General features: G+C 42.3%; 1 protein-coding gene across 9 annotated transcripts in view; it reads left to right on the forward strand.

The window, feature by feature from the left end:
- dlg3 (discs, large homolog 3 (Drosophila)) overlaps positions 1-24,439 on the forward strand; it is an 80,423-nt gene that overhangs the window by 46,843 nt on the left and 9,141 nt on the right. For 5 of the 9 annotated variants that reach the window (XM_044205535.1, XM_044205539.1, XM_044205537.1 and 2 more), the window contains 10 exons: positions 2,234-2,287; positions 3,416-3,466; positions 4,761-4,885; positions 5,317-5,486; positions 5,838-5,974; positions 7,305-7,449; positions 9,048-9,210; positions 15,661-15,817; positions 16,543-16,645; positions 23,884-23,998. In XM_044205535.1, coding sequence (XP_044061470.1) covers positions 2,234-2,287; positions 3,416-3,466; positions 4,761-4,885; positions 5,317-5,486; positions 5,838-5,974; positions 7,305-7,449; positions 9,048-9,210; positions 15,661-15,817; positions 16,543-16,645; positions 23,884-23,998 — 1,220 coding nt within the window. Of the gene's footprint in view, positions 1-2,233; positions 2,288-3,415; positions 3,467-4,760; positions 4,886-5,316; positions 5,487-5,837; positions 5,975-7,304; positions 7,450-9,047; positions 9,211-13,980; positions 14,126-15,660; positions 15,818-16,542; positions 16,646-22,771; positions 22,958-23,883; positions 23,999-24,439 lie in introns of those variants that run through there. The other 4 variants (XM_044205536.1, XM_044205540.1, XM_044205541.1 and 1 more) reach the window with 3 other exon arrangements.

Below are 24,439 nucleotides of genomic sequence, written 5' to 3' on the forward strand. Positions count from 1 at the left end.
TCTTTTTAAGAGCGTGTTTCAAGCTACTGTCTTGTGGATACAGAAGTATTGCAACCTCATGCAACTTGACTGAAAACCCTTCAGTGGCTTTTATAAACTGCTCAAGTAGTATAAACTTAGATGTTTTTAATAGTGTACAGTACATATCCACAAGGTTGAAAGTACACTGAGTAGAGGTTGGCAATATGGATGAACTCTTTTATCACGTTATATGTAATTTTATATCATGATAGACAGGGTTGGGTAGTATGACCATATATACACATATATACAGTATAAATATATAAATTTGTCAACTGTCAGGTTTTGCCGTACTGTATAAACTGTTTATACTGTGGAAGTTATCCCTTTAATATCTCTGGATTTATTATACCATTATGGACAATTTTGTAAGTCACTGAGCAGGACTGCATTGTGGGAATTTTGGATTTTTATATGATCAATATGATGAAATAGCTTGACATGTCAGGAATTGTATTTGCTAAATACAGATGTTCCAATCTTTTCATTTTAACCAAAAAACAGTTTCTTAATCAATCACTAAACTGTAAAGCAGCCTTAAAGCCCTAAATTAAAATTAATATATATTGTGATATTACCATAACCAAATTCTAGATAATATTGAATCTTATATTACAATATTGTATTATATTGATTTAGCCAGCTCTACATATGTGTACATCTAATATTGTACTAGTGCTACAGACTGTCAATCTTTCACAGATATTACTGCAGGCAGTTCCACAATATACAAATGGCACAATAGCACAGTTTACATACAAAACTGCATCATAAGTAATCTGTAATATGTGATGATTCAGGAGGAAGATCAGAATCAGCTGCTTGGATACTGGCAGCATCTGCATATATTAAGAGCCAAAGGTGAGAGGGTGAGATTGGGTTAGGTGAGGGAGGGTAGGGGTACGATAGGCAGCTAGTGATTTTCTCCTCAGTGTTGGACCTCAGGAAGTGTAAGGTCCCCAAGCAGCGTCGTCAGCATCCCCTCACCCACACAGCTCAATCAAATCAATAAAAAGTAGACAGCCATTGTGCTGAACTAGAGGATGGCCATCAAGCTGCTCCTAAACCAACCAGCGTCTTATCCTTCACCCTTCTGCTTTCCACTCTGTCAGCTTTACTCTGAGGTCTCAGCTCATAGCTTCTTCGGTCGCTCTGCAGGCCTGAAATGGAAAAAGAAACACCAGGTGGCACAATAGAGCTGAGCTGGAAAGATAATTGAAATGTTAAAGTTAATAATGTAGCACTTGACTAGTAGGGTCAACTGGGTTTTAAAGGCTGATACTGATACTATCCATCAGTACTGCAAGAAAACACCAAATGTGTAGCCTTCTCCTGTGATAAATGACTTCAACGATTAATCCATTATCAAAATTGTTGACAATTCATTTTCTGTCAATTGGCTAAACGATTAATCGGCTTATTGTTTCAGCCCTATTTGCCAAAACAAAACATTCATTCCAGATTAAAATTCCAGATTAAACAGATATTTAACACATAACAATGGCTGCAATTAATGATAATTTTCTAAACAGCAGCGCTATTCAATTTACAATGATACTAATGAGTGAAAAGCCTTATATTTAAGAGACAGGAACCAGTAAATGTTAGGTATTTTTTCTTGATAAATAGCTTAAACAATTAATCGATGATCAAAATTGTTGTTAAATTATTATCTGCCAGTCATCTAATAGATTAATCAGCTAATTATTTCAGCATTACACATATAAAATATAACCCCCTAAATTATAGAATACAATAAGATAATTTCATCTAGTATTCTTACATGTAGCCTGTTAACTGAATGGCTACCAAACCATAAAATCATGCATTTTGAATGTGATACTACATGGTGTAATTTCTGTGTGTGAGTGGAAAGGAGGGGTTGATGTGGGATAAACGTATTGTCCCAATAGCTGGAACACAAGCCGGTTTGTTTTATGAGGTGACTGCAGGACGTCTGGCTGTGGCGGTTAATAAGCAGCGGTCTCTCTGCCCCAGTCCTCATTCTCAGTCCTCACACCTTTCCAACAACCCCCCCCCCACCCCCACTCTACACCACCACACACACACAGCCTCAGCCCCAAGGAGATTCACCGACTGTTCCCATGGCATCCGTTCACTTTGCTCCCAAGTGATAGTGTGTGTACCGCATTACGTCTGTGCGCTGCCAGCCTCACACACTCAGATAATGTGTATCTCTTCGTGTTCACAGGCCAACCCTCCCCCCATCATCGTCAACGCAGACTCACTAGATGCAGGCCCTTATGTAAGTATCTGTTCTCTCTCTCTCTGTACAGTATATATCTCTTATTCACACTCCCTCTGTGTTGGTGTATGCGCATGCTTGTGTGTGTGGATGTGTGTGTGTGTGGATGAAAAGGCTGCCTCCTGGTAGCAACACGCTGTTTGCCATGTGGACCGACATCCATTATCCTATTGACCCTGCCTGTTTGTGGGGAATGTGCATTCTGCAGTTGCACATTTACTGTCACAGTGCATATGCATTTTAAGAAAGAAAAACACTTTTGAATGCAACAAATCAGATATTTATGGTGTATTTTTAGTGAGTCAAACAGTCTGGTGAATAAATCTCCTGTATATTTTGTCAATTGGTTGAGCGTATAGGACTTGATAGTTATCCCTTAGAATAATCGGCACTTTCTTGACATCTTGAGTGAGGGGTAGGGGTAATCACTTCATTGGGGTCATCAGGTGGGCACCCTCTTTCCTTGGTTTTTCGTTGATAGGCCCACAACACCTCCAAAGGGCTTAACACTTAGCGTCCCAGGTGCACCCCGCTCTGCTTTTACCCCTCTTGGTCATTTTACAGCCCATTTGGGATCCTCCTGTTTTAGCCACAGCTCGTTGCTGGTTCGCTTAGCAGCCTCTGACAGCGACCTGATGGCTTGTCGGAAGGCCTGTCCTCTGACTCCCAACCCCTTCAGTAGCCTGGTTGTTGCTGTGGCTACAAAACCTCTGCAACCAACCTCTACGGGGGAGCAACTGGGTTCGCCAGCCCCGTTGTACTGCCTCGGCTGCTAGGTCTGAGTACTTCAGCCTTTTACATTAATTCGCTTCACCAATTGTAGTCTCCCATGGAACATACTTCCACGATAAACAGGGACTTTTGCGAGGTTGACCACAAGATCAGGTCTGGCCTGAGGTTAGTTATAATTATCTCAGGCAGAAAGCTGAGCTTCTGGTCTTCTGATTGTGGGGATTATTCTTCACGATTCTCTGTGTTCAGTCTGTACATAGGTCTACTCTGCATTATATGGTAAAGGATTTAGCTGAAACATCTGCATGCTTCTCCTTTTTTCTCACTATATTTTTATAAAATTACATAATTCAAGCTCAGTGATGTAACTAACCTTTATGCCTTATATTTTGACAGGTAAACGGCAGTGATGGGATGTATAAATACGAAGAGATCATTTTAGAGCGGGTGAGCTTTACCAGTTGCTTTTACATTTTTTTTCCCACAATTTACACATTCCTCTTTAATGTATTTTCTGCATGATGGATGGATTCCTCCCCACTAGGTGGTAGTAAGCAGCTCAGTCTTCACTCATTGAGCTTAAAGAACATGAAAACCAAAGAAAAAAATCTTAATCTCTGTGAATTTATGAGAATCACATATGATACTGTGTGCTAGTGAAGTTATAGCTGTTATATCACTGCAGCAATAATGTCTTATGTGTGATGTCTCATGTGAGTATGAGCACAGAATAACGCCAGTGAGGCGTAGCTTTTTACATAATCCTGAAGCACATGTCATCAGCAGACGGCAGAAATGTAAAGTGCTCTCCTGTTCAATTGTTCAGCAGGCACCACTGCACTTGTTAGCAGTGGTTCAGCTCGTAGTGGCAGAGCTATATGTTTGCTCATTATTCCACCCACATATAGATGCACCTCCGAACCCACGGTATATGCACAGTATCTCCCTGCCCCTTCCAATCTAAGTGGCATTTCTGCATGCAGAAAGCTTGAATAAGCGATGCGAAGTCACACTTTAAAAGGTCTGTGGGTGTGTAACATTTGGTGGTAAGGCCCAGTGTACTCCTCTCAGCTCCAGAGCAGCACACTGGGAGGCCTCAGCCTCCCTCTGTCCTAATTTGTTGCGACTGTTCCTCATTAATTATAGAAAATAATAAAGTGAGGTCTTTTCTCAGCTGTCTTGTTTGCTGGCTGTCTCTGTGGCCACGGCTGTCAGACGCAGCAGTGCGCCTGGACACACTGGATCCAAATAGGTCCTCTGTCATTTTCAGGGCCAGGAAACGGGACGGGAGGTGGTAGTGTCTGTCTCCCTCAGAGAGCGAGAAGCTCTGTATCATGCAATAGAAATGATGCTTCTCAACTCATCTTTACTTTATAGATCATAAATCCACTTTTCTGTGGACACAAAGAGACATTTCTAACACTGAAGCCTCTCTGTGGGTTGATGGAATAAGCATGACATTCTGAATGAAATGCCCTCTTCTAATGGAATACATGCCATTATCATTTGTCACATGTGAGGACACACACACACACACACACACACACACACACACACACACACACACGTGTCCACAAAAAAGGACATCAGAAATCCCTGGAGCAGTTTGCAACGATCACATCTTCCTCTGAGATACCAATACACTTAAGAGCCATATTGTGCTGACCTTGAGCCGACATTGTATGTGTGTGTGTGTTGTTTATTGTACCCTACTCAAAATGCATTCATAACCTGTGTGCAGGGGAACTCTGGCCTGGGCTTTAGCATTGCTGGAGGAATAGACAATCCCCACATTCCTGATGATCCGGGGATCTTCATCACCAAGATTATCCCTGGAGGGGCAGCTGCTATGGATGGAAGGCTGGGGTAAGTTCCCCTCCTCACCATGTTACCCTCCTTCCTCCTCCTCACCTCCTTCTTTCCTTCTACTCTTTTCAAGCTCAACTGCACCCTCTGTCCTCTCTCTACTCTAACCTCCCTACTCTCTTCTTTGACGCTCACCACCACCACCCTGTGTCCTGCCAGGCGGTGCTGTGTGGGAGACAGAGTTTCTACAGCCCTCTGCCCCCAGGCTCTGTGTGCTTCCTCAAAGTTATGATTCAGTGGAAAACCAAAGCCTGAAACATGCAAAAATTATGATATGGAGTGATTTTTTTATGTGCTTTGGAGGCCTCTGATTACAGTGGCCATGCTAGGGTCTCTCCCTGCCTTTGTGTGCTGTGAATTTGTTGCTATAATCTGTTGACTGAGAAGGTGGAGTCTGTGTGTGATATATATTAAAACTTTTCCCTGCACAGGGTGAATGACTGCGTGCTGCGTGTGAACGATGTGGACGTGTCTGAGGTGGTTCACAGCCGGGCGGTGGAGGCCCTGAAGGAGGCCGGGCCAGTGGTGCGGCTGCTGGTCCGACGGAGGCAGGCCCCACCTGAGACGATTCTGGAGGTCAACCTGCTGAAAGGGCCCAAAGGTCAGGGACACATCCACCCACTTTATCACACACTAAGATAGAAATATATAAGTTGAGTGTCATGCAAGCTTCTTGAAGATGAATGCAATAATGCTGAATGACCACTACACTGTTTTTAGATTCATTAAAGACATATTTATAGAAGTGTGGGGTTAACTTACTTTTTCAGCATACATGCACGTTAAATATGGAAATATAGACAAAGACTACACTTTCAAGGCAATATTTATTAAGAAGTGAACATTTCAGCATAGGAGAGGCAGCCCCAGACATGGAATATATTAAAAATGTGTAAAATCACAGGTGATTCTATGTGCACAAATTGACTATCTGTGTGTATTATTTAACCAGGGCTTGGATTCAGCATAGCTGGAGGGATCGGCAACCAACATATCCCAGGAGACAACAGCATCTATATTACCAAGATCATAGAAGGAGGAGCTGCCCAAAAAGATGGACGGCTGCAGACTGGAGACCGTCTGCTAGCTGTATGAGCCTCCCTCTGACTCAGTCACACATTGACTGTTCAAATCAAAATTAACTCATTTTAGGTGTTAATGCAGTTCACTAGCGAGTTAAACAAAAATTCAGCAATAGTCGTTAGTACTGATTACAAACACCCATTGCTTCAGCTGAGCAGGTATCTGCTCTATTGACTGACTGTTTATGGGACATGTTAAGTACACTACATGATCTGGTTGGTTGCTCTATGCTGTCATTTTGACCTAAGTGAGACAGACACCACACATCAACATTTATTACTTTGTGCATGATAGATAATCTACCATTTGGGCCGTGACGTGGGACAGTAAAAAGGCCCATCAGCTGGACATAAGAGTAAGAAGTATAGCATTTGTTTAAGGCTGCTATATATCAAAAGAAATCAGTAATTGCTAGAGTGTTTGTGAAAAACCTGTAAATAATTATCGTCATTAATACAATATGTCTTTACAGACATATTGCTTTACTGATCATTTTACACAGTTGAAATACAAATACAACAGCAGTCAAAAGTTTTTAAACACTTCTTTAAACACTGCTCTTATTATTTACTCACCTTTTATTTTGTTTTGTTATGGTTTTTCTTCTCATGAAAAACTTCTTTTTTATCTTCTTCTTTTTATCTAATTTCTGCAGCTGAATTTGTCCGATCATTTTTGAAAACTACTATGAGTAAATACAAGAAAATAAGTAAAAAAACACACTAATTAAAAATCCCATTAGGAACTTGACTGTTGATAGAATACAAACTCAGGCATCATCGTGGCAGTCAAATGTCAGCTCACAACAGTGAAAAGGCAAGCTGTTACTCCTCTGAGATATTTGTTGTGTCTTACATTATCAAAAGGCATCAATATGTCTGTAAATACATATTGTATTAATACTTGAAAGACCACAGAGAGAAGTCTGGCAGTCCTACTGTGTGGTGAAAACATGCACACTGAAGCATTTGCAACACAAATTTACAGTATAGTAACAACTATACAATTTGCAATAATATAAGGCAATTTGCAATAATATAAGATCTCAATATAGAATAATAAGAATATAGGGTGGTCAAAAACTTTTGACTGACGGAATTCAATCTTAAAACAGAAACTGTAGAAATTCAGAGCATCTTTAGAGCCTCTATCTACTGATTTTGACCTCTGTTAACGCTGCGCAGCACACCAACCTTTCACTCTGCTGCTGAAATGTACTGAAATCTCATAATACCTTCAAGCTATGATTCATTATTGTGTTGGCTGGTGTGATGGCATTTAGGTGTTGATACAAGGATTTTTGTTCCTCTCTTTTCTTGACAATCGTCACATTCAGGTAAACAACATCGTGCTACAGGATGTGCGTCATGAGGAGGCAGTGGCTGCACTGAAGAACACCTCTGATATGGTTTACCTCAAGGTGGCCAAGCCAGGACCTGTGCATCTCAATGACATGTACGCCCCTCCAGACTACTCCAGCAGTACGTATCTACCTCTTCTTGTTGTTCCAGTCGTTCTGCTTATATAGTGCAAACACTGTTCACACACTATCGAAGTCGGAAACTACATTTTATATTCACTAATCCATAAGCGGCCAGCTCCAAAACTAGAACAGGTTTATTTATATAAAATGTTTGAGGTAAGGTAAAGGGTGATTTATAAGTCAAGGTCCATGTTGGAGTGTTTTGCTCTAGGAATCATCCTTTTATCTTTATCAGAGATGTTTCAGCGGGCCTGCATGCATTTTAGTGTTGGATCACTGTTCTCTCCCCAAAACTGCTATGCCCAGACACCCACATAGTGAATGTAGTGAATGCTTGCACACACACACACACACACACACACACACACAAGCCTACCCACAGCAACAACAAGCGCAGTTCTCTGCCTCCCACTGAGTGTGGATGGTTTCTCACATCCCACCTGCTCATGAGAGCCCACGATCTTGAGCTGCAGCATCTCAAATTTCCACAGAACAGTGATTTAGTATTAGAGGGAGCTATTGAGGGCTTTTGTATGTTGTAAATGTTTGTAGTTGTCAAGGTTTAAGAGAGCCCTTAATGCAGACTTAACCCCGCTCTGACAGTATAACCTGTGGTCAGATGATCTGGATTTGAAACGCTTGTTTTATCATGCTCAGCTGCCTCCATCAAGAATGTTAATTCAGGGGAAAGAGGTGTTTTTTAATGCTTGTCTGTCTTATGCGTGCACGCACAAGGGACTACACCAGCTTTTTTAGAAAAATGGCCCCAATTTTTCCTCTTTGACAGACAACATCAGGTGTCATCTCTGTTATTTAGTCAGTGCTAGTTGCCTATTGTGTAAAGACTAGCACAGACATGGAACAGAGACAAGAGATGAATTTGTGTGTATAAAAAGCCAATTTCCTAAATGTCATTTTGGTTTTTCAAAGGGGTCTTATTTTTGTACTTTTGGCCACAATTCCTATTACTAATAATATCATTGTTCTCACCAAGTTAATTGCTGAGATCTGGGAACGTGGAGACTTTGCTAAAAAGAAGTTAGATGGGGTAATAAACACAAGCAGTCAGACGATTAGACAAGTTTTAAACAAACCCACAGATTGCGCAAACTTACTTGGAAGAGAAAATTAAGGCAAAATTATTACCCAAACTGTCAGATGTAAGCATCTACAGCTTACAGACCAACTTTTCTGGTTCAACTTTGACCTACTGTACTTGCCAAAGTTGTGTGCGTACAGTTTTCCTGTGCACTAAGGGACTATTACTGACATTGGGTCCACAAATTTTTGTTTTTTCTGTACTTCCAAGTAAAGTGGTTTGTCTGATCGTCGCTGCACTCCCACATCTCAGCAATTACTGTGGTAACAACAGTGTTATCATAACAGATAGTAATAATGGCCAAAACTCTGAAAATAAGACCCAAGTTGTTAGAAACTGGAATTTCCTTTAATATAATCAGTAAGGTGGTCATGATACTCTAACAGGACTAAGCAAAACCTGTGGATCAGATTTTTTGCTAGGGTTGTGAAGTTGCCAGTCTTATGCAGTGTTCCTGTTGTGCCTGTGTTGTAATCATTCTTTCTTTCCCCCTACTGGCCTGGCCCTCCCTCCAGCCTTCCCCACCATGGTAGACAACCACGTCAGCCATAACTACATGGGGGCAATGGAGCCCAAGCCCGTGTACCCGCCGCCCCAGGTCACCCCGTCCAGGTACTCCCCGGTTCCTCGCCACATGCTGGGGGAGGAAGACTTCACAAGGTAGGTTACAGACCGGTTCCTCCATGAATGATTCTCCTCCCATACATTACACTCATACAGGCTCTATGAGTGTAGATTTGAACAATCATAGCACATACCGTAGGTTGCTTGTGGATATCAGCTAAAGGCCTTTTTGCGTTTTTGCTGTGGCAGTAGTAAGTGAAGAAACATTGCTGTGGACCTAATTGTATAAGATTTAATTACTCAGTCTTCGGATCAGTTATTTTTAGTTTTGCATGGGTTTCTCTTTGTTCCTAGCAGCCTCCATTTTGTCGCTGTTTTAAAGGTATTGTCATGGTGTGGTTTACTTTAACGATACATGTACGTATAGTAATTTAAATTGACCTTATGAAGTGTTTCATGAAGCAAAACAATGCTTTGTTTACAATTTTCAGCTCATCAGGGCCCTGGTGGTGCACACTGTATTATAGCTTGACAGTGTGTGGTGGCTGTGTGCTGACCAAATACTTTGCAGAGAGGCCGCTTGTCACTTCTTGTACTTGTTATGACTGTGTTTTAACCTTTGACCTCCTATCCAAGTACTGGATCAAAAGTAGCATTCATAGAGGCTTGATTGGAGTGTCCTGCAAGGCCTTGAGTCATCTTAACCCACAGCTCTGGGGCGGAGGCTGTATTCCCCCTGTGTGTGTGTGACTGCATGCTGGCGTTAATGCGGTCTGTGTGTTGTGGAGTGAATGTGTTACTGGATGAGTGTTCGTTATGTGGCCCTGTAATGTCCTTGTACAAGCTGTCTACATGACTTGTATGTGTATTTGTCGCATCTTTGTTGGTATGTGTGCTTTATTTGTGTCCTACACTTGTCCCGTTCACTGTGATTCCTGTACCCCACAGCAGGGCTGAACCTATTTACAGTGTCATCCACAAACCTGGGGACAGCAAGGTGCCCCAGGCCTTCTACAGAGGCTTCTGTCCTTCCCCTGCTCCCTTGTGCCAAGGTCCACTTCCCTTCTCTGGCAGGTACTAACCTAGTCCATCAAGCCTTGCTTAGCTAACCCTCCTCTGTATAGCTCAGCATCTGGATCTGGCATCAGACAGGAGTAGGGTCAGAGAGACACGGAGGCCACCTGCCTCACCAATAGCATGTTGCGCCACATTTGTGCACAAATTACACAAGCAGAAGAAATAGACTGAGAGGAGAAAGATGGCAACGGACAGAAGAGAAGGAGATGAAAGGGGGGGGGGGGTGGCGGGTTTATACTTGTGTTGATAGGTGTCATATTTTTAAGCAGAGCTTTTTTTTACTGTAGCTTTCTGTCTCTATGTTTGCATCTAAATGTTTCCCCACCTCATGTCTACTTTACTGCTTTGTATACTTACGTATGTTGCTGCTTTTTATCTTTGTACAACATACTCAGTATTTGACTCATATGCAACAACAAATTGGCTGTAGATGAGCTGAGATGTTTTATAAGAAATTAGCTTATTATTTCTTGCCCTTTTTGTTTGTGTTTTGTTTGTTATTTACTATAATTTTCATATTTTAAAAGGTCTACCCTGTAGTAATTTTTTGTCCATCAATTTTCAACTAATATGCTCACATCTATGAATCTAAAACAATAGGGCCCTGTTTATCACAGTTTAAAATGGAGTCGTACCTGCTCTTCACAAACACATCTCCACAGGAGTGCAGCCGAAAGGGCTTCACGCTCCCACAAGCTGCTCAATTCCATCTGTCAGGAGGCATCGATAAAACTAAGCCTGTATCTTGGGCCAATCTACTTTCACTGGTGGTTATGGCTGAAGACAATAATATACAAGATATTTATGGCAACTTGTTTTTTGCACTGTTTGGCATTACCAAATGTGCAAAAGGCATCCTGTTTGTTGATTTTGTTTCACTTAGTTATTACATTATATCCACAGTCTTGTCCATGGTGCTACACCTTATGGATGAATGCCCTGATGTTTCTGTGTGTGTGGACCATTGCTTTTGTGTAATGCGTTTGTGTTGAACGTAGCTTATATTGTGTACCATATATGCCATGCACTTCCAATATGTGTTTTCCTGTGTGTGTGTGTGAGAGAGTGTGTGTGAGAGAGAGAGAGAGAGAGAGAGAGAGAAATGGACAGATTCTGGTCTTGTTTATGGCTGTAACCAATGGCAGGTTGTGACAGGACTATTACTGCAGCCACCCAACACAAACGTTCTGCTTTGCAGCATTGGAATGTTTTGCGTGCTGCTCTATGTATGCAAATATAAACACCAAGACTTGCTGTTACCATAAATGTAATGGGGAGTAAGAACCTGATCCGGTACGGGCCAGCAGACCAGTAGCTGCAGACAGTCGTGCAGCTGTCATGATTCATCTGCACACTGGGAAAACCAGTCCATGCACTCAAGTCTTACCCCTCTTGTCACCCATGCTGCCAGCGCCAATCACACACACATACTGTACACTGAGACATTTGCTCATAATGTGCTAACACATACGAGCACACACGCAGATACGCACACTTTTAGAGCAATGCACAATTATGACACGGACACATACCTGTGGGTATACATCCTGCACAGCAGACAACTCGTAAATCAACGGTGCAAATGAGAACAGCCTACATACTGTGACCATGTGTGCACCTGTTTGCCCTTAGTGGGTTTGTGTGTCATGTCTGCTGTATAATCAGAAAAGAGTGGCATTGTCTCGGAGGACATCATGGCCGACTTGATTCCAAATCACAGCAGATAAGCATCCAGCTCCATCAGACTGACAGGTAGATAGCGGACACCTCCATCCAGCCCCGGCAGCTTCCCCATTGGCTCCAACCGCGAGGGGTTATTTTAGATGGATGCTGTAGTAAGCACAGGCTTTTCCGCAGAAGGGGAGCAGGCTGGTTGTAAGGAGTGAGTCAGAGCTTGTATCGGCCCTCTGCCCATCTGCACATCTCCCTCAGTGCTGTCATCACAGACACATCCCCCAACACCCCCTTCTCCATCTGATATTACCCCCTTCTTCTGGAGATATGTCAGTACTGTACATAGCTCCCCTGCATCCTTGTCTCTGTCCACATTGGACTCGATAAGAGATAAAAACCTATGTGTTTAAATATGCGTGTTTGGTGTAAACATACGTGTGTGCCGTGTTGACAGTATACGCAATCACTAAACAAGATGCTCTCCTTTGCTGGTCTTATCGGGGCTGCAGGTGTTAGATATACACAACAATGCTTCTAGTTAGGCCGCTTTGTTCAGGCAGAGCTTGTGTATACAGAAGCCTGTGGACTGCAGCATCAGGTGAGCTAATCAGTAACTTTATGTGTCTCACACACACGCACAACACAAAATCTTTGACTGGTCAGTGCAAGAATTCAGTCATCAATAACGAGGAACCTTTGGTTGCTGTTTTTAAAAGCTGCAAAAGCAAAGGGGAGTTTAAAAAGTAATCAGAGCAGATTCACCTGAGTACTTGCCTTAGGTGTTAATCATTCATCGCTCCAATTGTATTCTTAGTCACAGTGAGACACATGGAATATCTGGTCTATCACCTTAGCCTGAATACATTTTCCCTATGTCAAATTAGAAGAAAATAGCAGGCCATGAAGAAGCAGCCACAGAAAAGCTATTTAAAGTGGTGAAATTTAAGCAGTGAAAAGGAAGATGGAGATAAAGCAGCATTTAAATTTTATCAGTATACGCCTCGATAAAGTGCTGCGAGAGGTACTGTCTGTCTGTGGAAAATGGCGTCCATCTGCAGTGTCCACCATTAATCAGCCAAGCAGAGCCAATTACTGGGCTGAGTCCAGGGCAGCATGACCCGCTGAACCCCACAGCCCAGATATCCATTCACAGCTTTAGGATTGAGCTGCGACAGCCTCAGCCAAAACACTGAAGCAGACAGGGAAAATATAGCGGTGGGAGGGAGGGTGAGGGGTGGGTTCTAAATTAGAGAAAAGAGAGGCTGGACAGAGAAAGGGTTTTTACCGCTCTATAACTGTTTACATTCCTGGCATGGATGAAAAGGCAAAGGGGGGAAGGGAGGGGAGGGAGGACTTGATCCCTGCATTTAAATCTGTTGGAATTCACTCCCATTTTCTATGAAAATGGCCAGGCAGGCCACATCCTATGGACAAACAGACAGCATGCATGCAGAAACACACACATGCATACAGCTCCTTCAGAGAGCAGCACCAACTGTACGATAATAAAAAGACGTTGTCCATATATTCCACAGTAGTCAGGTCACAGACTATGGGGCCGTCAAATCAAAGGCCTGAAAGTCGTGAAAGTTCATGAGCTCCTCATTTTGTTTACACTCACAAATTAGCAAGGACTCTCTGGGAATCTGTCTGTCTAGTGTCCAGCGGGCCCAGCTGACAGACAGGAATGCTGGTGTGCTGTATTGGAGAGGGTGGGGGGAGTTGCTGGACCCAAAGCAGCATCAGAGCAGAGGCGAGGGGACAGCACAGTGTGAAGGGGGATCAAACTTGGACAACTTCCAGTTCAACACATCCGCCGAGTCCTGATGCTCTTGATGTAATGCAGTCCTGGTTATTCCAGATGTGAGTGAGGGGTAATTTTGGCCTCTTCTTGTAGAATTGAACGAAGATGATTTGCATGGGAGCGTTAGGGTTAAATATTAAGTCTTGCATTGCTGTTGATGATGGGGACAGAGCGTTTGTGACAGCCCAAAGAGGAGCTGTTTCCCATCACAGCACACAAGGATGAGATAGGGAACACCAGGCCCCGAACACAAGAGCTTCTAAAATTGTAGCCCCTCTCTCAGTGGAAGGCCAGATAGGAAGAAGGGGTCGAGGAGTAACGCCGAACTAAGCGATGTGCCATAGCCACCATGTTCACAGTCAACATCTCGTCTTCCATGTCGCTGGTGAGGAGACTGCCTGAACGCACTGTTAGGAAATGCTCTTTCAGAAGCAAGCACCAGTTCCGGATACTAAGGTAACCATGGAGATCTGTGTGCCTCGTTGAGCTGGGATGAAAAGCTCAAGATGGAAAGCGAGGTTATTTTAAGCTTGACTTGTTTGAAGGCAAGTCAGTTGTTTTAGCATATTTAAAGGCATTTGCCACTTGCCATTTTTCTATTTTAGTTTATCATATCTGGTACTAAAACAGTCTAAAAGGATATGGAAAAAAGCAAGAACATAATGGAGCAAATGTTTTAAGCTTTGTCAGTACAATCGTATTGAATCTGTCCCTAATTCTGCCCTAAAGAAACACTACTTGCAAAGAAACCCTGCAGACCCAGAGTCACTATGTTGCTAGTGATCTATCTTATTTAGTGGTCTTACAAAGTACTCTGCCTCTAAGTTCAGTTAATTTCAAATGAATACAGTTTTCTTTAAGTCTTTCTATAGGCACCGTTTTACTATTTAGGACTTTCCGATGCTCTTAATTTCTTTAAGTGGAGTAATCAATGCTTTTTCCAGTCAGTCATGGGTATGATTCGGAAAGTCTGGAATGCTGCCTCGGCTGCCATCGATGGGAAAATGGTCTTAACAGCAAGTTAAAGCGCAGCTATTAGGGACTGAGTAGGAATTGTTCCTGTAGACCACAGGCTGAGTACTGCGAGAGAAGACCACTAATGGAAACCATGCAGTGTTTTCTGTTAAGAGAGGAAACTGTGTGTGTCTCTGTGTGTGGTGTTCCTATGTACGTGCATGCATGTATGTTTATGTGTGCATTTGTATATAAAGTATGTGCGCATGTGTTTGTGTGTGCGAGGCCAACGTTGGCCTTCCTAGAGTGTGTATTTGCACTCGTGTGAAGTGTGTTCTCAGAGGGCTTTTGCTGGACCATAGCAGCGGTTTGGCCTCTCTAGCATCTTAAAACTGAGGCAGTCTGAATAGCCTGCTGGAGGATGAGTCATAGTGGCTAAAGCTAAAGCAGAGCTTCAGCGGGTCTGTCGAGCAGGAGGTGGCTCATTGTGTCTGCGTACATTCATGTGAGTGGGTGTTTAAATGTGTACACGTGTACATTTCCATGAGATTGCCATGTGCAAAGCAGAAAGTTCTATAACTGGTAGATAATGCTGCGTGTTTTATTGCATTCCTTGTATATATTGCAGAACTGTTTTCAGTGTTATCAGTGTAATCCAAATCATCTTTATTAACACTATGATTAGTACATGATTGTTACATGCTTAATCGTTGTATTCTACTGCTGAGTGGTCCTGTAGATGAATCATTTAAATGCACTATTTAAAGCACTCACTTTCAAATATATACATAATGGATCTACAAAAAAGATCTGCAGGCCTACTGCTTGCAGCTGCCTAAAATAAATGCACTCGACATTTTGGGATCATACACAATGTAAACCAAAAGAAGATGGCTGTTTTCTGAAACAGCCTCATTGTACGCCTCTGTTTATGCTCTTTCAATTTCAGTTTAGGTCATATCTCTCCCTCTCACTGCCCATCTCTTCTATGCTCTCTGTCATGTCCTTCACCCTGACGCTGTCACTCTGTTTGGCAGGGAGCCAAGGAAGGTGTTGCTGCACAAGGGCTCCACAGGCCTGGGCTTCAACATCGTTGGCGGAGAGGACGGAGAAGGCATCTTCGTCTCCTTCATCCTGGCAGGAGGGCCGGCTGACCTGAGCGGCGAGCTGAGGAGGGGCGACCGGATTCTCTCGGTGAGTATTTCAACCTCAAGCTTTCTGTTTACCCACATCAACAACTGTAACAAGTTTGAGGCAGTTCTCAGAGATTTTCAGCCAACTCCCGTTGTCAGAATAATGATGATAGAATTAAGGTGGCCTAGTGTTTAGAAAGCCAGCAAACATCTGCTCTGCTGAAATGTCCTTGAGCAAGACATTAAATCCATAACAACTCCAAGGGAGCTTAGCTGTGCTCTGCCAGAAATGAGAATTTGGTGAATCAATAAAGTATCCAATAAATTACATATTAAATCCTTTGACTCGTATTTCATAACTCTTAACTTTTTCAGTATTGCTCTAAATATATGCCTGTTTTATTTCAATGCTGCTTGTAGTGTGAAAATACATTGCCACACATTATATGAAAAAGTTAAGTTATTCAATCTAAGGGTGAATAAATGTCTTTACTGCAACATGATTGTGTAATCATTGACAGCTAAAAATCTAAATCAGCGGTCTTATCTTTCAGAAAAATTCATTTTCATAAATACTTATAATCTGGCCATATTTAATTTCAGGCCTTTACATGATGAGGGCAGATCTTATCTCCACAGGCTGAAATGAAACCTTCCAGATTAAAGGATAAGCTTTGCTCCATCTAGTTTGACGTGTTTCCTCTACAGATAATTAGACCAGCAGCACACCTTTAGGATCTAATAAGGGTTTTCTTTGCTAAAAGATTTGTTGTCTGCTTGTTGCAGGTGAATGGAGTGAACCTAAGGAATGCCACACATGAGCAGGCGGCTGCAGCACTGAAGAGAGCTGGACAGACTGTCACCATCATAGCTCAGTACAGGCCTGAAGGTAAGGCCATACTGTCTTGTATGACACATGAATACTTCATGATCTTGAACTCACAGTTTTGATGGGCGGTATTGGAAAGAGTTATCAACAAACTTTAACGAACTGAATAATAAATCTCTTAAAACTAGATTTTGACACAGGGTCCATCTACAAGACATGGCCACAAAATTAGTTAATAATGTAGGACCCACCTTAGTTGATGTACTTTAGTGGTGCAAATTCCCTGTCAAAATTACAATTAATCAAATTACCAAAACCAACTGACACATAGTGAGTCTGTAGTTGCTAAAGTAGGTTTCTAAAATGTCTTCTGTAGCTCTGGAGACAGCTTTAAAGTCTGAGAAAATGACCCAGATGATGTAATCAGGGTTGTCTCAACTTGGGCTTGGAGACTATACATTTATAACAGAAAACCTGCATTACAAACTAGAGGCATCAAGTTTGAAGGAATAGTTCAATATTTTGGGGAAATATTCGCTTTCGATAGCACTCTTGTGTTTGCACAGTAAATATGAGGGCACTGCTAGCAGCCTGTTAGCTTAGCTTAGCACAAAGACGAGAAACAGGAACAGCAAGCCTGGCTCTATCCAAAGGTAACAAAATCTGCCTTCCAGCACATCTAAAGCTCACTGATTAATATGTTGTATATTGATGGTTTAATTCATACACAAATCAAAGTGTAAAAAGGACACATCAGAATCAGAAATACTTTATTGATCCCAGAGGGGAAACTCTTTCGTTCCAGCTGCTCACTATCACGTCAATGCACACAGGAATAGAAGTACTAAGCAAATCAAAATATAATACACTATAATACAGGTAAGATAAATTAACTACAAAGTGGATATAAGAATAAAAGCTAAAATAAGTGTAAGTACCAAGTGGATTTAAAGGTTGATAAGTATGTACGGTATAATACAATGTAATAATATAAGTAATACGTAATAGTGCAATAATGAGTACTGTCAAGTTAAGAGTAGTTTATTAAGTTTATTAAATTACAATTACACATTGAGTCACTTTGGAGTCTCTGCTGGTTGCCTGGCAACCTCACTTTCACAACAAGACTCAGGAAATAGTCTGGCACATAACCCTGTGAAACCACAACATGTTGGTTTATACACTTAATTTTTTTGTGCGGATTAATCAAACAAGATACCATGGGTTAGCTTTAGAGGTGTCAGATTTTTTTACCATTGGACAGAGCCAGGCTAGCTGTTTCCCCCTGTTTACAGTCTTTGTGCTAAGCTAAGCTAACTTAAGCAGCTGCTGGCGGTAGCTTCATTTACCATATAGAGTGGCATCAATATTCTCATCTAACTCTCAGCCAGAAAGCAAATAAGCGCATTTTCCAAAATGTGTACTTATTCCTTTAAAAGACGTGGGCATTTACCAGGCAGTGGAGGGAAAAGCACTGTTAAGTGCATTGTGGGTAATGTAGGATCCAGAGGTCATAAAACAGGATATCTCGGCCTCTGCTGCTTTGATTTAGGCCATTTTTAACTAGTTTGTCACAAGTACGCCAACGTTATGACAGTGCAGTACTAAATCACTGGAATACCCCTTTAACGGTGCAACGAAACAACAGATCTACCTGGTCGTGATACGCTCTGGCTTCAAATGAGGGCAGCGCCGCCGACAGGCTCGCTGTGAGCAGTATTCAGGTTCAGGGGCGGCACTTGCGTTAGCAGGCTGAAGTGTTGAACCAACTGCAAGGCGGGCAAACGAACCGCTGTTGTTTTCTCTGTTCAAACTCCGAGCTCCTGTGAGCAGCCGCTGTTCGTGGACACAAACCCGGACAGCGATGGGAAGAGGAGACTAGGCGGAGAGTGTCGAGCTCTACTTCTATTACGACACCGGGGGGGAAAGTTTAAAAGGGTTGAAACTGAAGGTGGGAAACGAAAAAAAACTTCAGAGTTTTATCTGTCTACCAGCCTGTGCGGATGGGGGATGGGCTCGAATACAACAGCAGCCCTGCAGAAGCCGCATGAACTCGGTAATGGCTGGATGAAGAAACTACCGGCTGCGACAGCGAACTAATAGCCACAGTTTCATTTAATTGAGGTGAGACGAGGAAAGCAAAACGCGGAAAATATTGACACACTGAAACAGGAACAAACTGAGTCTTTACATTGTGGAACAGGTTTATCTTGACTGTGTAACGTTACCGAGGTAGTTTGCTCTTCCTAGCTGTAACCTGTTGTTTTACTCCATTAGTACAGTATAAAAAGTAAGTTTATGTCTGCAAGAATTAGCCTTCTCCAAGTGGCAACACAGACTTTAAAGTTGAAAGCGGCTCTCTTTTAATCAGCCTTTTAATTAATAAGTTACCATGGCAGACATGTGATAGCCTCACCCCTACTGTAGCTAATACAACCACTTCTGTGGTAAACCCCCCTCATTACCTGGAATCCGCATTTGTGTGGTTTTATGATTTGTTAAATTTTTGTTTTGTTATTTCTCGATTTTTAATACTTAATTGAGACCAGTTGAAGTAGCTTTATGTTGTAATTTATTTTCATTCAGGCACTTTAAGCCACTGCTTTACTGTTCTTATGTAACCTTAACCATTAGGTGGGGACGCACAGGTGTGGTCACACAGGTGTGTTTAAGCATTGTGGTGGTGGTTTAAACAATGACCTCACCTGTGAAATCGCCTCTTTACATTTACATTACAGCTGTATGCCACTTCCCCAGTGGACTTTGGACATACATCTCTCTGACCCAAAGTCCATTTTCATGCTGACTAAAGCAGAAGTTATTTGTTGGCTGCCTGTAAGTTATATTAAGTACACATTTACTTATTTACGCTTGTTTCACCAAATGGTGCCACTCTTTCTTTGTAACAGTAAATTATAGACTGGCAGTGCATTACAGCTACTTTGGCTGTTGCATTTTTCTCAGTGTTCTTTGCATGTGTACTTGAGCATGATGCAGTAATGCTATAACAACAATGGGAAGGATATTGTGAGCTTTACATGTAGGCTGAGTTCTCAGGTTGGACTATGACAGGAATGTGAAGGGGCATAAGTTGTAGCACGCACTCACTCCTTTCTCTTTCAATAAAACACAAGCCTTAAATTTCCAATAACTCTCCAAGGTCATTGAAATTGAAGTGGAACGGGATCAGTGAATTGGAACGGAGCTAAGCTAAAGAAAGACACAGTCTGAGATCAAAACTGAGAATATTGCAGTATAGGTTTTCCTTATGCTACAAAATGCTGATTATAATGCCTCATTCTTGTCCATGTGAGTTGATGTTGTCTCGCATGCCGGACCAATCAGGCAGCATCTTGAATAATGATGTGGTTAGTTGAAGGGAACCTTTGTTTTCCATACCGAATCATGCTTTCAGCCCTGCGCGCCCTTTGTAACGCAGCGAAGGACAGTTATCTGTTTGTGTACACAATGCTTAACTACTCTAAACACACGAGTTGAGTGCTGGCAAATTATTGACTTCCTGCATCCCCACTGGTGACCTGAGATCTGTCGCCAGTAATTCGTCTGGCATCCTAAAGCGGTGTGTGACATGTGCAGGAGGAACCCCCAGTGATCTGTACAAGGACAGCCAGTTAGGTGGAGGAAGTGGAGGGTGAATGCTAGTTTATGCAGGGCAAACTGCCTGGAGAGTATTCTCAGGGGCCAGAGCCGGGACCTGAGTGTCCACTGACCTCTGATGGAAGGCCAGCACTGAAGACTACAAGAAGCCACAACAGAGCACACAGGCTGCAGCAGGAACCCCCGACTCTCAGTGGCTTACTGGAGCATCCCCAAGTTTTGCACTGAGCTCGAAGGAATGGAAGTGAAGGGTGTATATCCACATGCTGCTTTGCCCCACTATCAAGGAGTGTAATTACTCTAAAATCTTTGCATGTAGGAAATGGGCGGAGAGCCGTGGAGGAAATGTTCTCTGTGTGCCCTCACAAAACTCACACCAGTGTGCATTACAGAAGTTTGTAGAAACAGTTTAGCCAGAGTCTACATGTTCCTCCTGCAGTATATTATTGGGGAGGGGGTGTTTGTCTTTACTGGCTCGACTCTCCCTGAGAACATAACACACTCTCACATTACAAGTACATGCCTGCTGTGTTGCATAACTGGATCAAAAGAGAAGCGACCGTCCCCCCCAAAATAAAAAAGCTGTACGACTAATGAGGACACGCAGTGGGAGTGAGAGATACAGAATAGTCCCAGTTTCTATTAGCTGTCTTTTCTTCCTGTGGGTCACTACTAAAAATATAGGCTAGCTAGCTCTTGTGTATTAAGTGCTTTAAGGGACAGAGTTTTAACGTTAATAATTGCGGACTCCCACCGCCCAGCATTAAAAGCTGTGCTAGTGAATAGGGATGTTAATGAATAATTGATGTTGGATTGATCACCGTAAAGACAAGAGTTGGACTGGTCAAGAATAAATTAATCGGCATTGCACATATGACTCATTCTTAACCAGGTAAATATGGTTATTTTCTTAAATAAAAACAGTAGCACTTACTGTAAGTAAGTTTGGGTGCCTTCCTTTTGAGTTCCCTGCATGTCCATCCGATACATGTTCTATCCAGTACAAATGGCAAGTTGTGCAGAATTATGTTGTATCTGTTCAGTTTTGTTTGTTAAATAACAGCAGGCAGAGGGCACAGCAGTAATTTTGAGTGATGGCATTTTTGATTGTTTTGGTTTTTATTTTATTACTCAAATAATTTACAGGTGTTAATTTCTGATTCAAATACCCAATTTGCATAGGTTCTTCTGCAAAAATAGACCTTGCCAACTTTAAAATGTCCATGAAGTAAAAACATGCATTTGGTATTTTAGAAGTTTATATTGTTAAATTAGGTAGCTGACAGTAGCGAGATGACAGGAAATGAAGGGAAAGAAATGGGTAATGACATGGAACAAAGGTCCCAGGCCGGATGCTGACCAAAGACAGTGTGGTTCTTGGTCAGCGCCTGAACCCCTAGGCCACAAGGGCACCCTTTTTTCTTTTTTTCCTTTTTTTTTTAAGGGCCTTTTATTCATTAATCAATTACTGATCATTAATGTGACCAGCAAACAGTTCAGGACATTTCTTAAATTTGCATCCCTACTTGTGAGTCATCTGAGGACTGAATGATGCTTTAACAGTTGGTGATTTGGTTTGTGCTTATTATCTGACTTCCTCACAATCTAGGCACACTTCTGAAAGATTTGTTTTCATTACTGTTGATACAGAACTTACATTTCAGTATAATGTATCATTCTCCCGTGGTACTGTTGTGATATGGTTTGTGATCTTCATTCAGAAGTATCACAATACGTTCTATTTAAATACTGGGAGTATCCTTCCTTTTCTGTGAATGTGTATACTTCTTTACTGTTTCTTATCATCTGACTTTAAATTTACTGGAAACTGAAATTATTTTATTATACAGGAAATAAGTGCTGCAGATTGGTTGGTTGTTTTTGATAGATTGATTACAGTGTGTTTTCCTACTCTGTTACACAGATACTGTGATGTACTATACATAGATGATTGTGTTGCAAAATTGCCTGTACTCTGATGTCATCATTATAAATGAGGCAGGGCATCAATTTATGGTTTAGTTTAATTCCCACCTCACAGAGGCTTAAACTGGTTGTAGTTCAGCGCTCTTCCTCGTCTTGAATGTCCAGTCTTTAGATTAATCATTTGGACCTTATGTGGAATGTGAACAAGCAAAGCATTTAGCTCTACCACCTGTGCTACTCATAGTACTATCTCACCTGCACAGCTCTCAGCCAGCCCTTCAGGTTGCTGGTATTGTGAAGCAGGCCATTAAGACTGCTCTCTCTGTTTAGCTACTCATTGTCTTGTCCCTCGACCCCTCCTCTCCCAAGCAGCCATTCTCTCGTGTCTCCTGTTCCTGAGAGCCAAGTAGACTAGTCTGAATGGCTGTTTCCGCATGTACTGTCCCTGTTCTAGGAGTGCTATGATGTTGCTGTTGGTTACAGGCAGGCAGGTGGTGTCTGGTTACCTCACCTTGCAGTGTCACTCTTTTGTATTTGTTAACCCTTTGAGCAGAGACCAGGGTGGAGAGCTTGCACCAGACCTAGGGCAGGTTCTGAATCTCCTATAAGTTTCGGCAGGGGGGTTAGAGTTCGGTGACCTGAAGCTTGTTTTTGCACCTGCCCAGAATTTTCCGGGAGCTTGGAGTAACTTTGGCTAAATCATCTTTGTAGGCATGGGTGTTTGTTTTTCAAGGCTGCCTGTAGGTTTGTTGGACAGAATCTGGACTTTGATCTCTTGTTGTTCACATTTCAGGAAGCGTTACCAGCTATGGATGATTAAGCTCTAAGGTAGGAGTCAACTCCTAACGGTATGGCAGTAAAAGAGATATGTGGAATAAATGTGGACTATATTTTCTCGCACAGGTTCTTTTTATAGGCTAATTATGATCAAGACATAGATATGTCATGTCATTAGAGCAATAGTGTACGTTAGTGTAAATTCCTGAGCACAGCTGTTCAGCATGAAACAATAACACTCGTTTCATCAGCAGTGCTAAGTATAAAATTGTCAAAACACTTATATACGACAGAAGTGGTTGCTCGCAGTGCTGCTTTTTTGTGGCCCCAACGCCTCTTTTGTGTGATCACATGAGCAACCTAGCCTACTTGTTTTTCTAGCTGCATCTGCTGGTCTGTTTATCGAGCCGTGTGGTGCGGTGGCCTAGCTTGTTCCAGCAGCCTGGGCACAGAGCACGCTGTGCACAGCAGGCTAATGAGAGCATTCTTAATGAGGAGGTCCAGGTGGATTCATATATCATCCCTGTGCTCCTGAGCAGCAACTGGATTTTCACACCTATGACAAATGGTCATGTATTTGAAATTGTTAGAGGCCTTCCCTTTTTTTGACCACACCGAAGAGCCCATGTTGAACTTAATTAATCTGTATAATTAATTACCTGACATGAGACATTACTGGATGTGTAAGGCAGATCTGTGATAAACCATCTGTTCCTGGGGTCATTAATCAGCCTAAGGATTTGCTGAACCTTTCCTCTCTTCACTGCAGCGCTAAATGAGACACAGACATCTCCGACAATTTTCCAGTGAAACGAGAGCAGGGTCCAGCACTCTTTTGGCCTCTTTATTCGACATATTCAATACCACCTTAACCTCAGGTTTATCAACCTTAAAGGCCAAAGGGATGGTATATGCTCGAGGGCCTATTTTTGGGGTGCTGTTGACACAGTTTGTTTTGTTTGTTTCTTCCTATGCAGAGTATAGTCGCTTTGAGTCCAAGATCCACGACCTGAGGGAGCAGATGATGAACAGCAGCATGAGCTCAGGATCAGGCTCCCTGCGCACCAGTGAGAAACGCTCCCTCTATGTCAGGTAAAGCTTGAGGGCACACACTGACACACACATGTTTGCACTCACAACATCAAATTCTAAGATCTGTGGTCAAAATAGCCACTCTTGCATAATAAACCTCTACCTGCCTGTCGGTGAGAATAAAGCCTGAAAGCACATGTTATCAAAAGCAGCCACACACTGTCAGAGTACAGCAGCATGACATATCGCATAGATCATATGATAAAACATAATACTTCACACTGAGCTATTTATAAGGTAACATTTAATTTAGGGGATTGGGTTGATACCATGCATAACCATCAAAAAGCTGATGGGCAGGCATTCCCTGTTGTTGTTTTGATGCCACATATGACATTGACTCTACTTTGTGTAATGTAGATTGACAGTGGGGCTTGTCGAAGTGACCTGTGTTATGACACTTTGGGCCGGTTGCCAAACTGGTTGGAGGCTCATTTAGGA

The sequence above is a fragment of the Siniperca chuatsi genome, linkage group LG8 (assembly GCF_020085105.1).
Source record: "Siniperca chuatsi isolate FFG_IHB_CAS linkage group LG8, ASM2008510v1, whole genome shotgun sequence".
Classification (NCBI taxonomy): Eukaryota; Metazoa; Chordata; class Actinopteri; order Centrarchiformes; family Sinipercidae; genus Siniperca; species Siniperca chuatsi.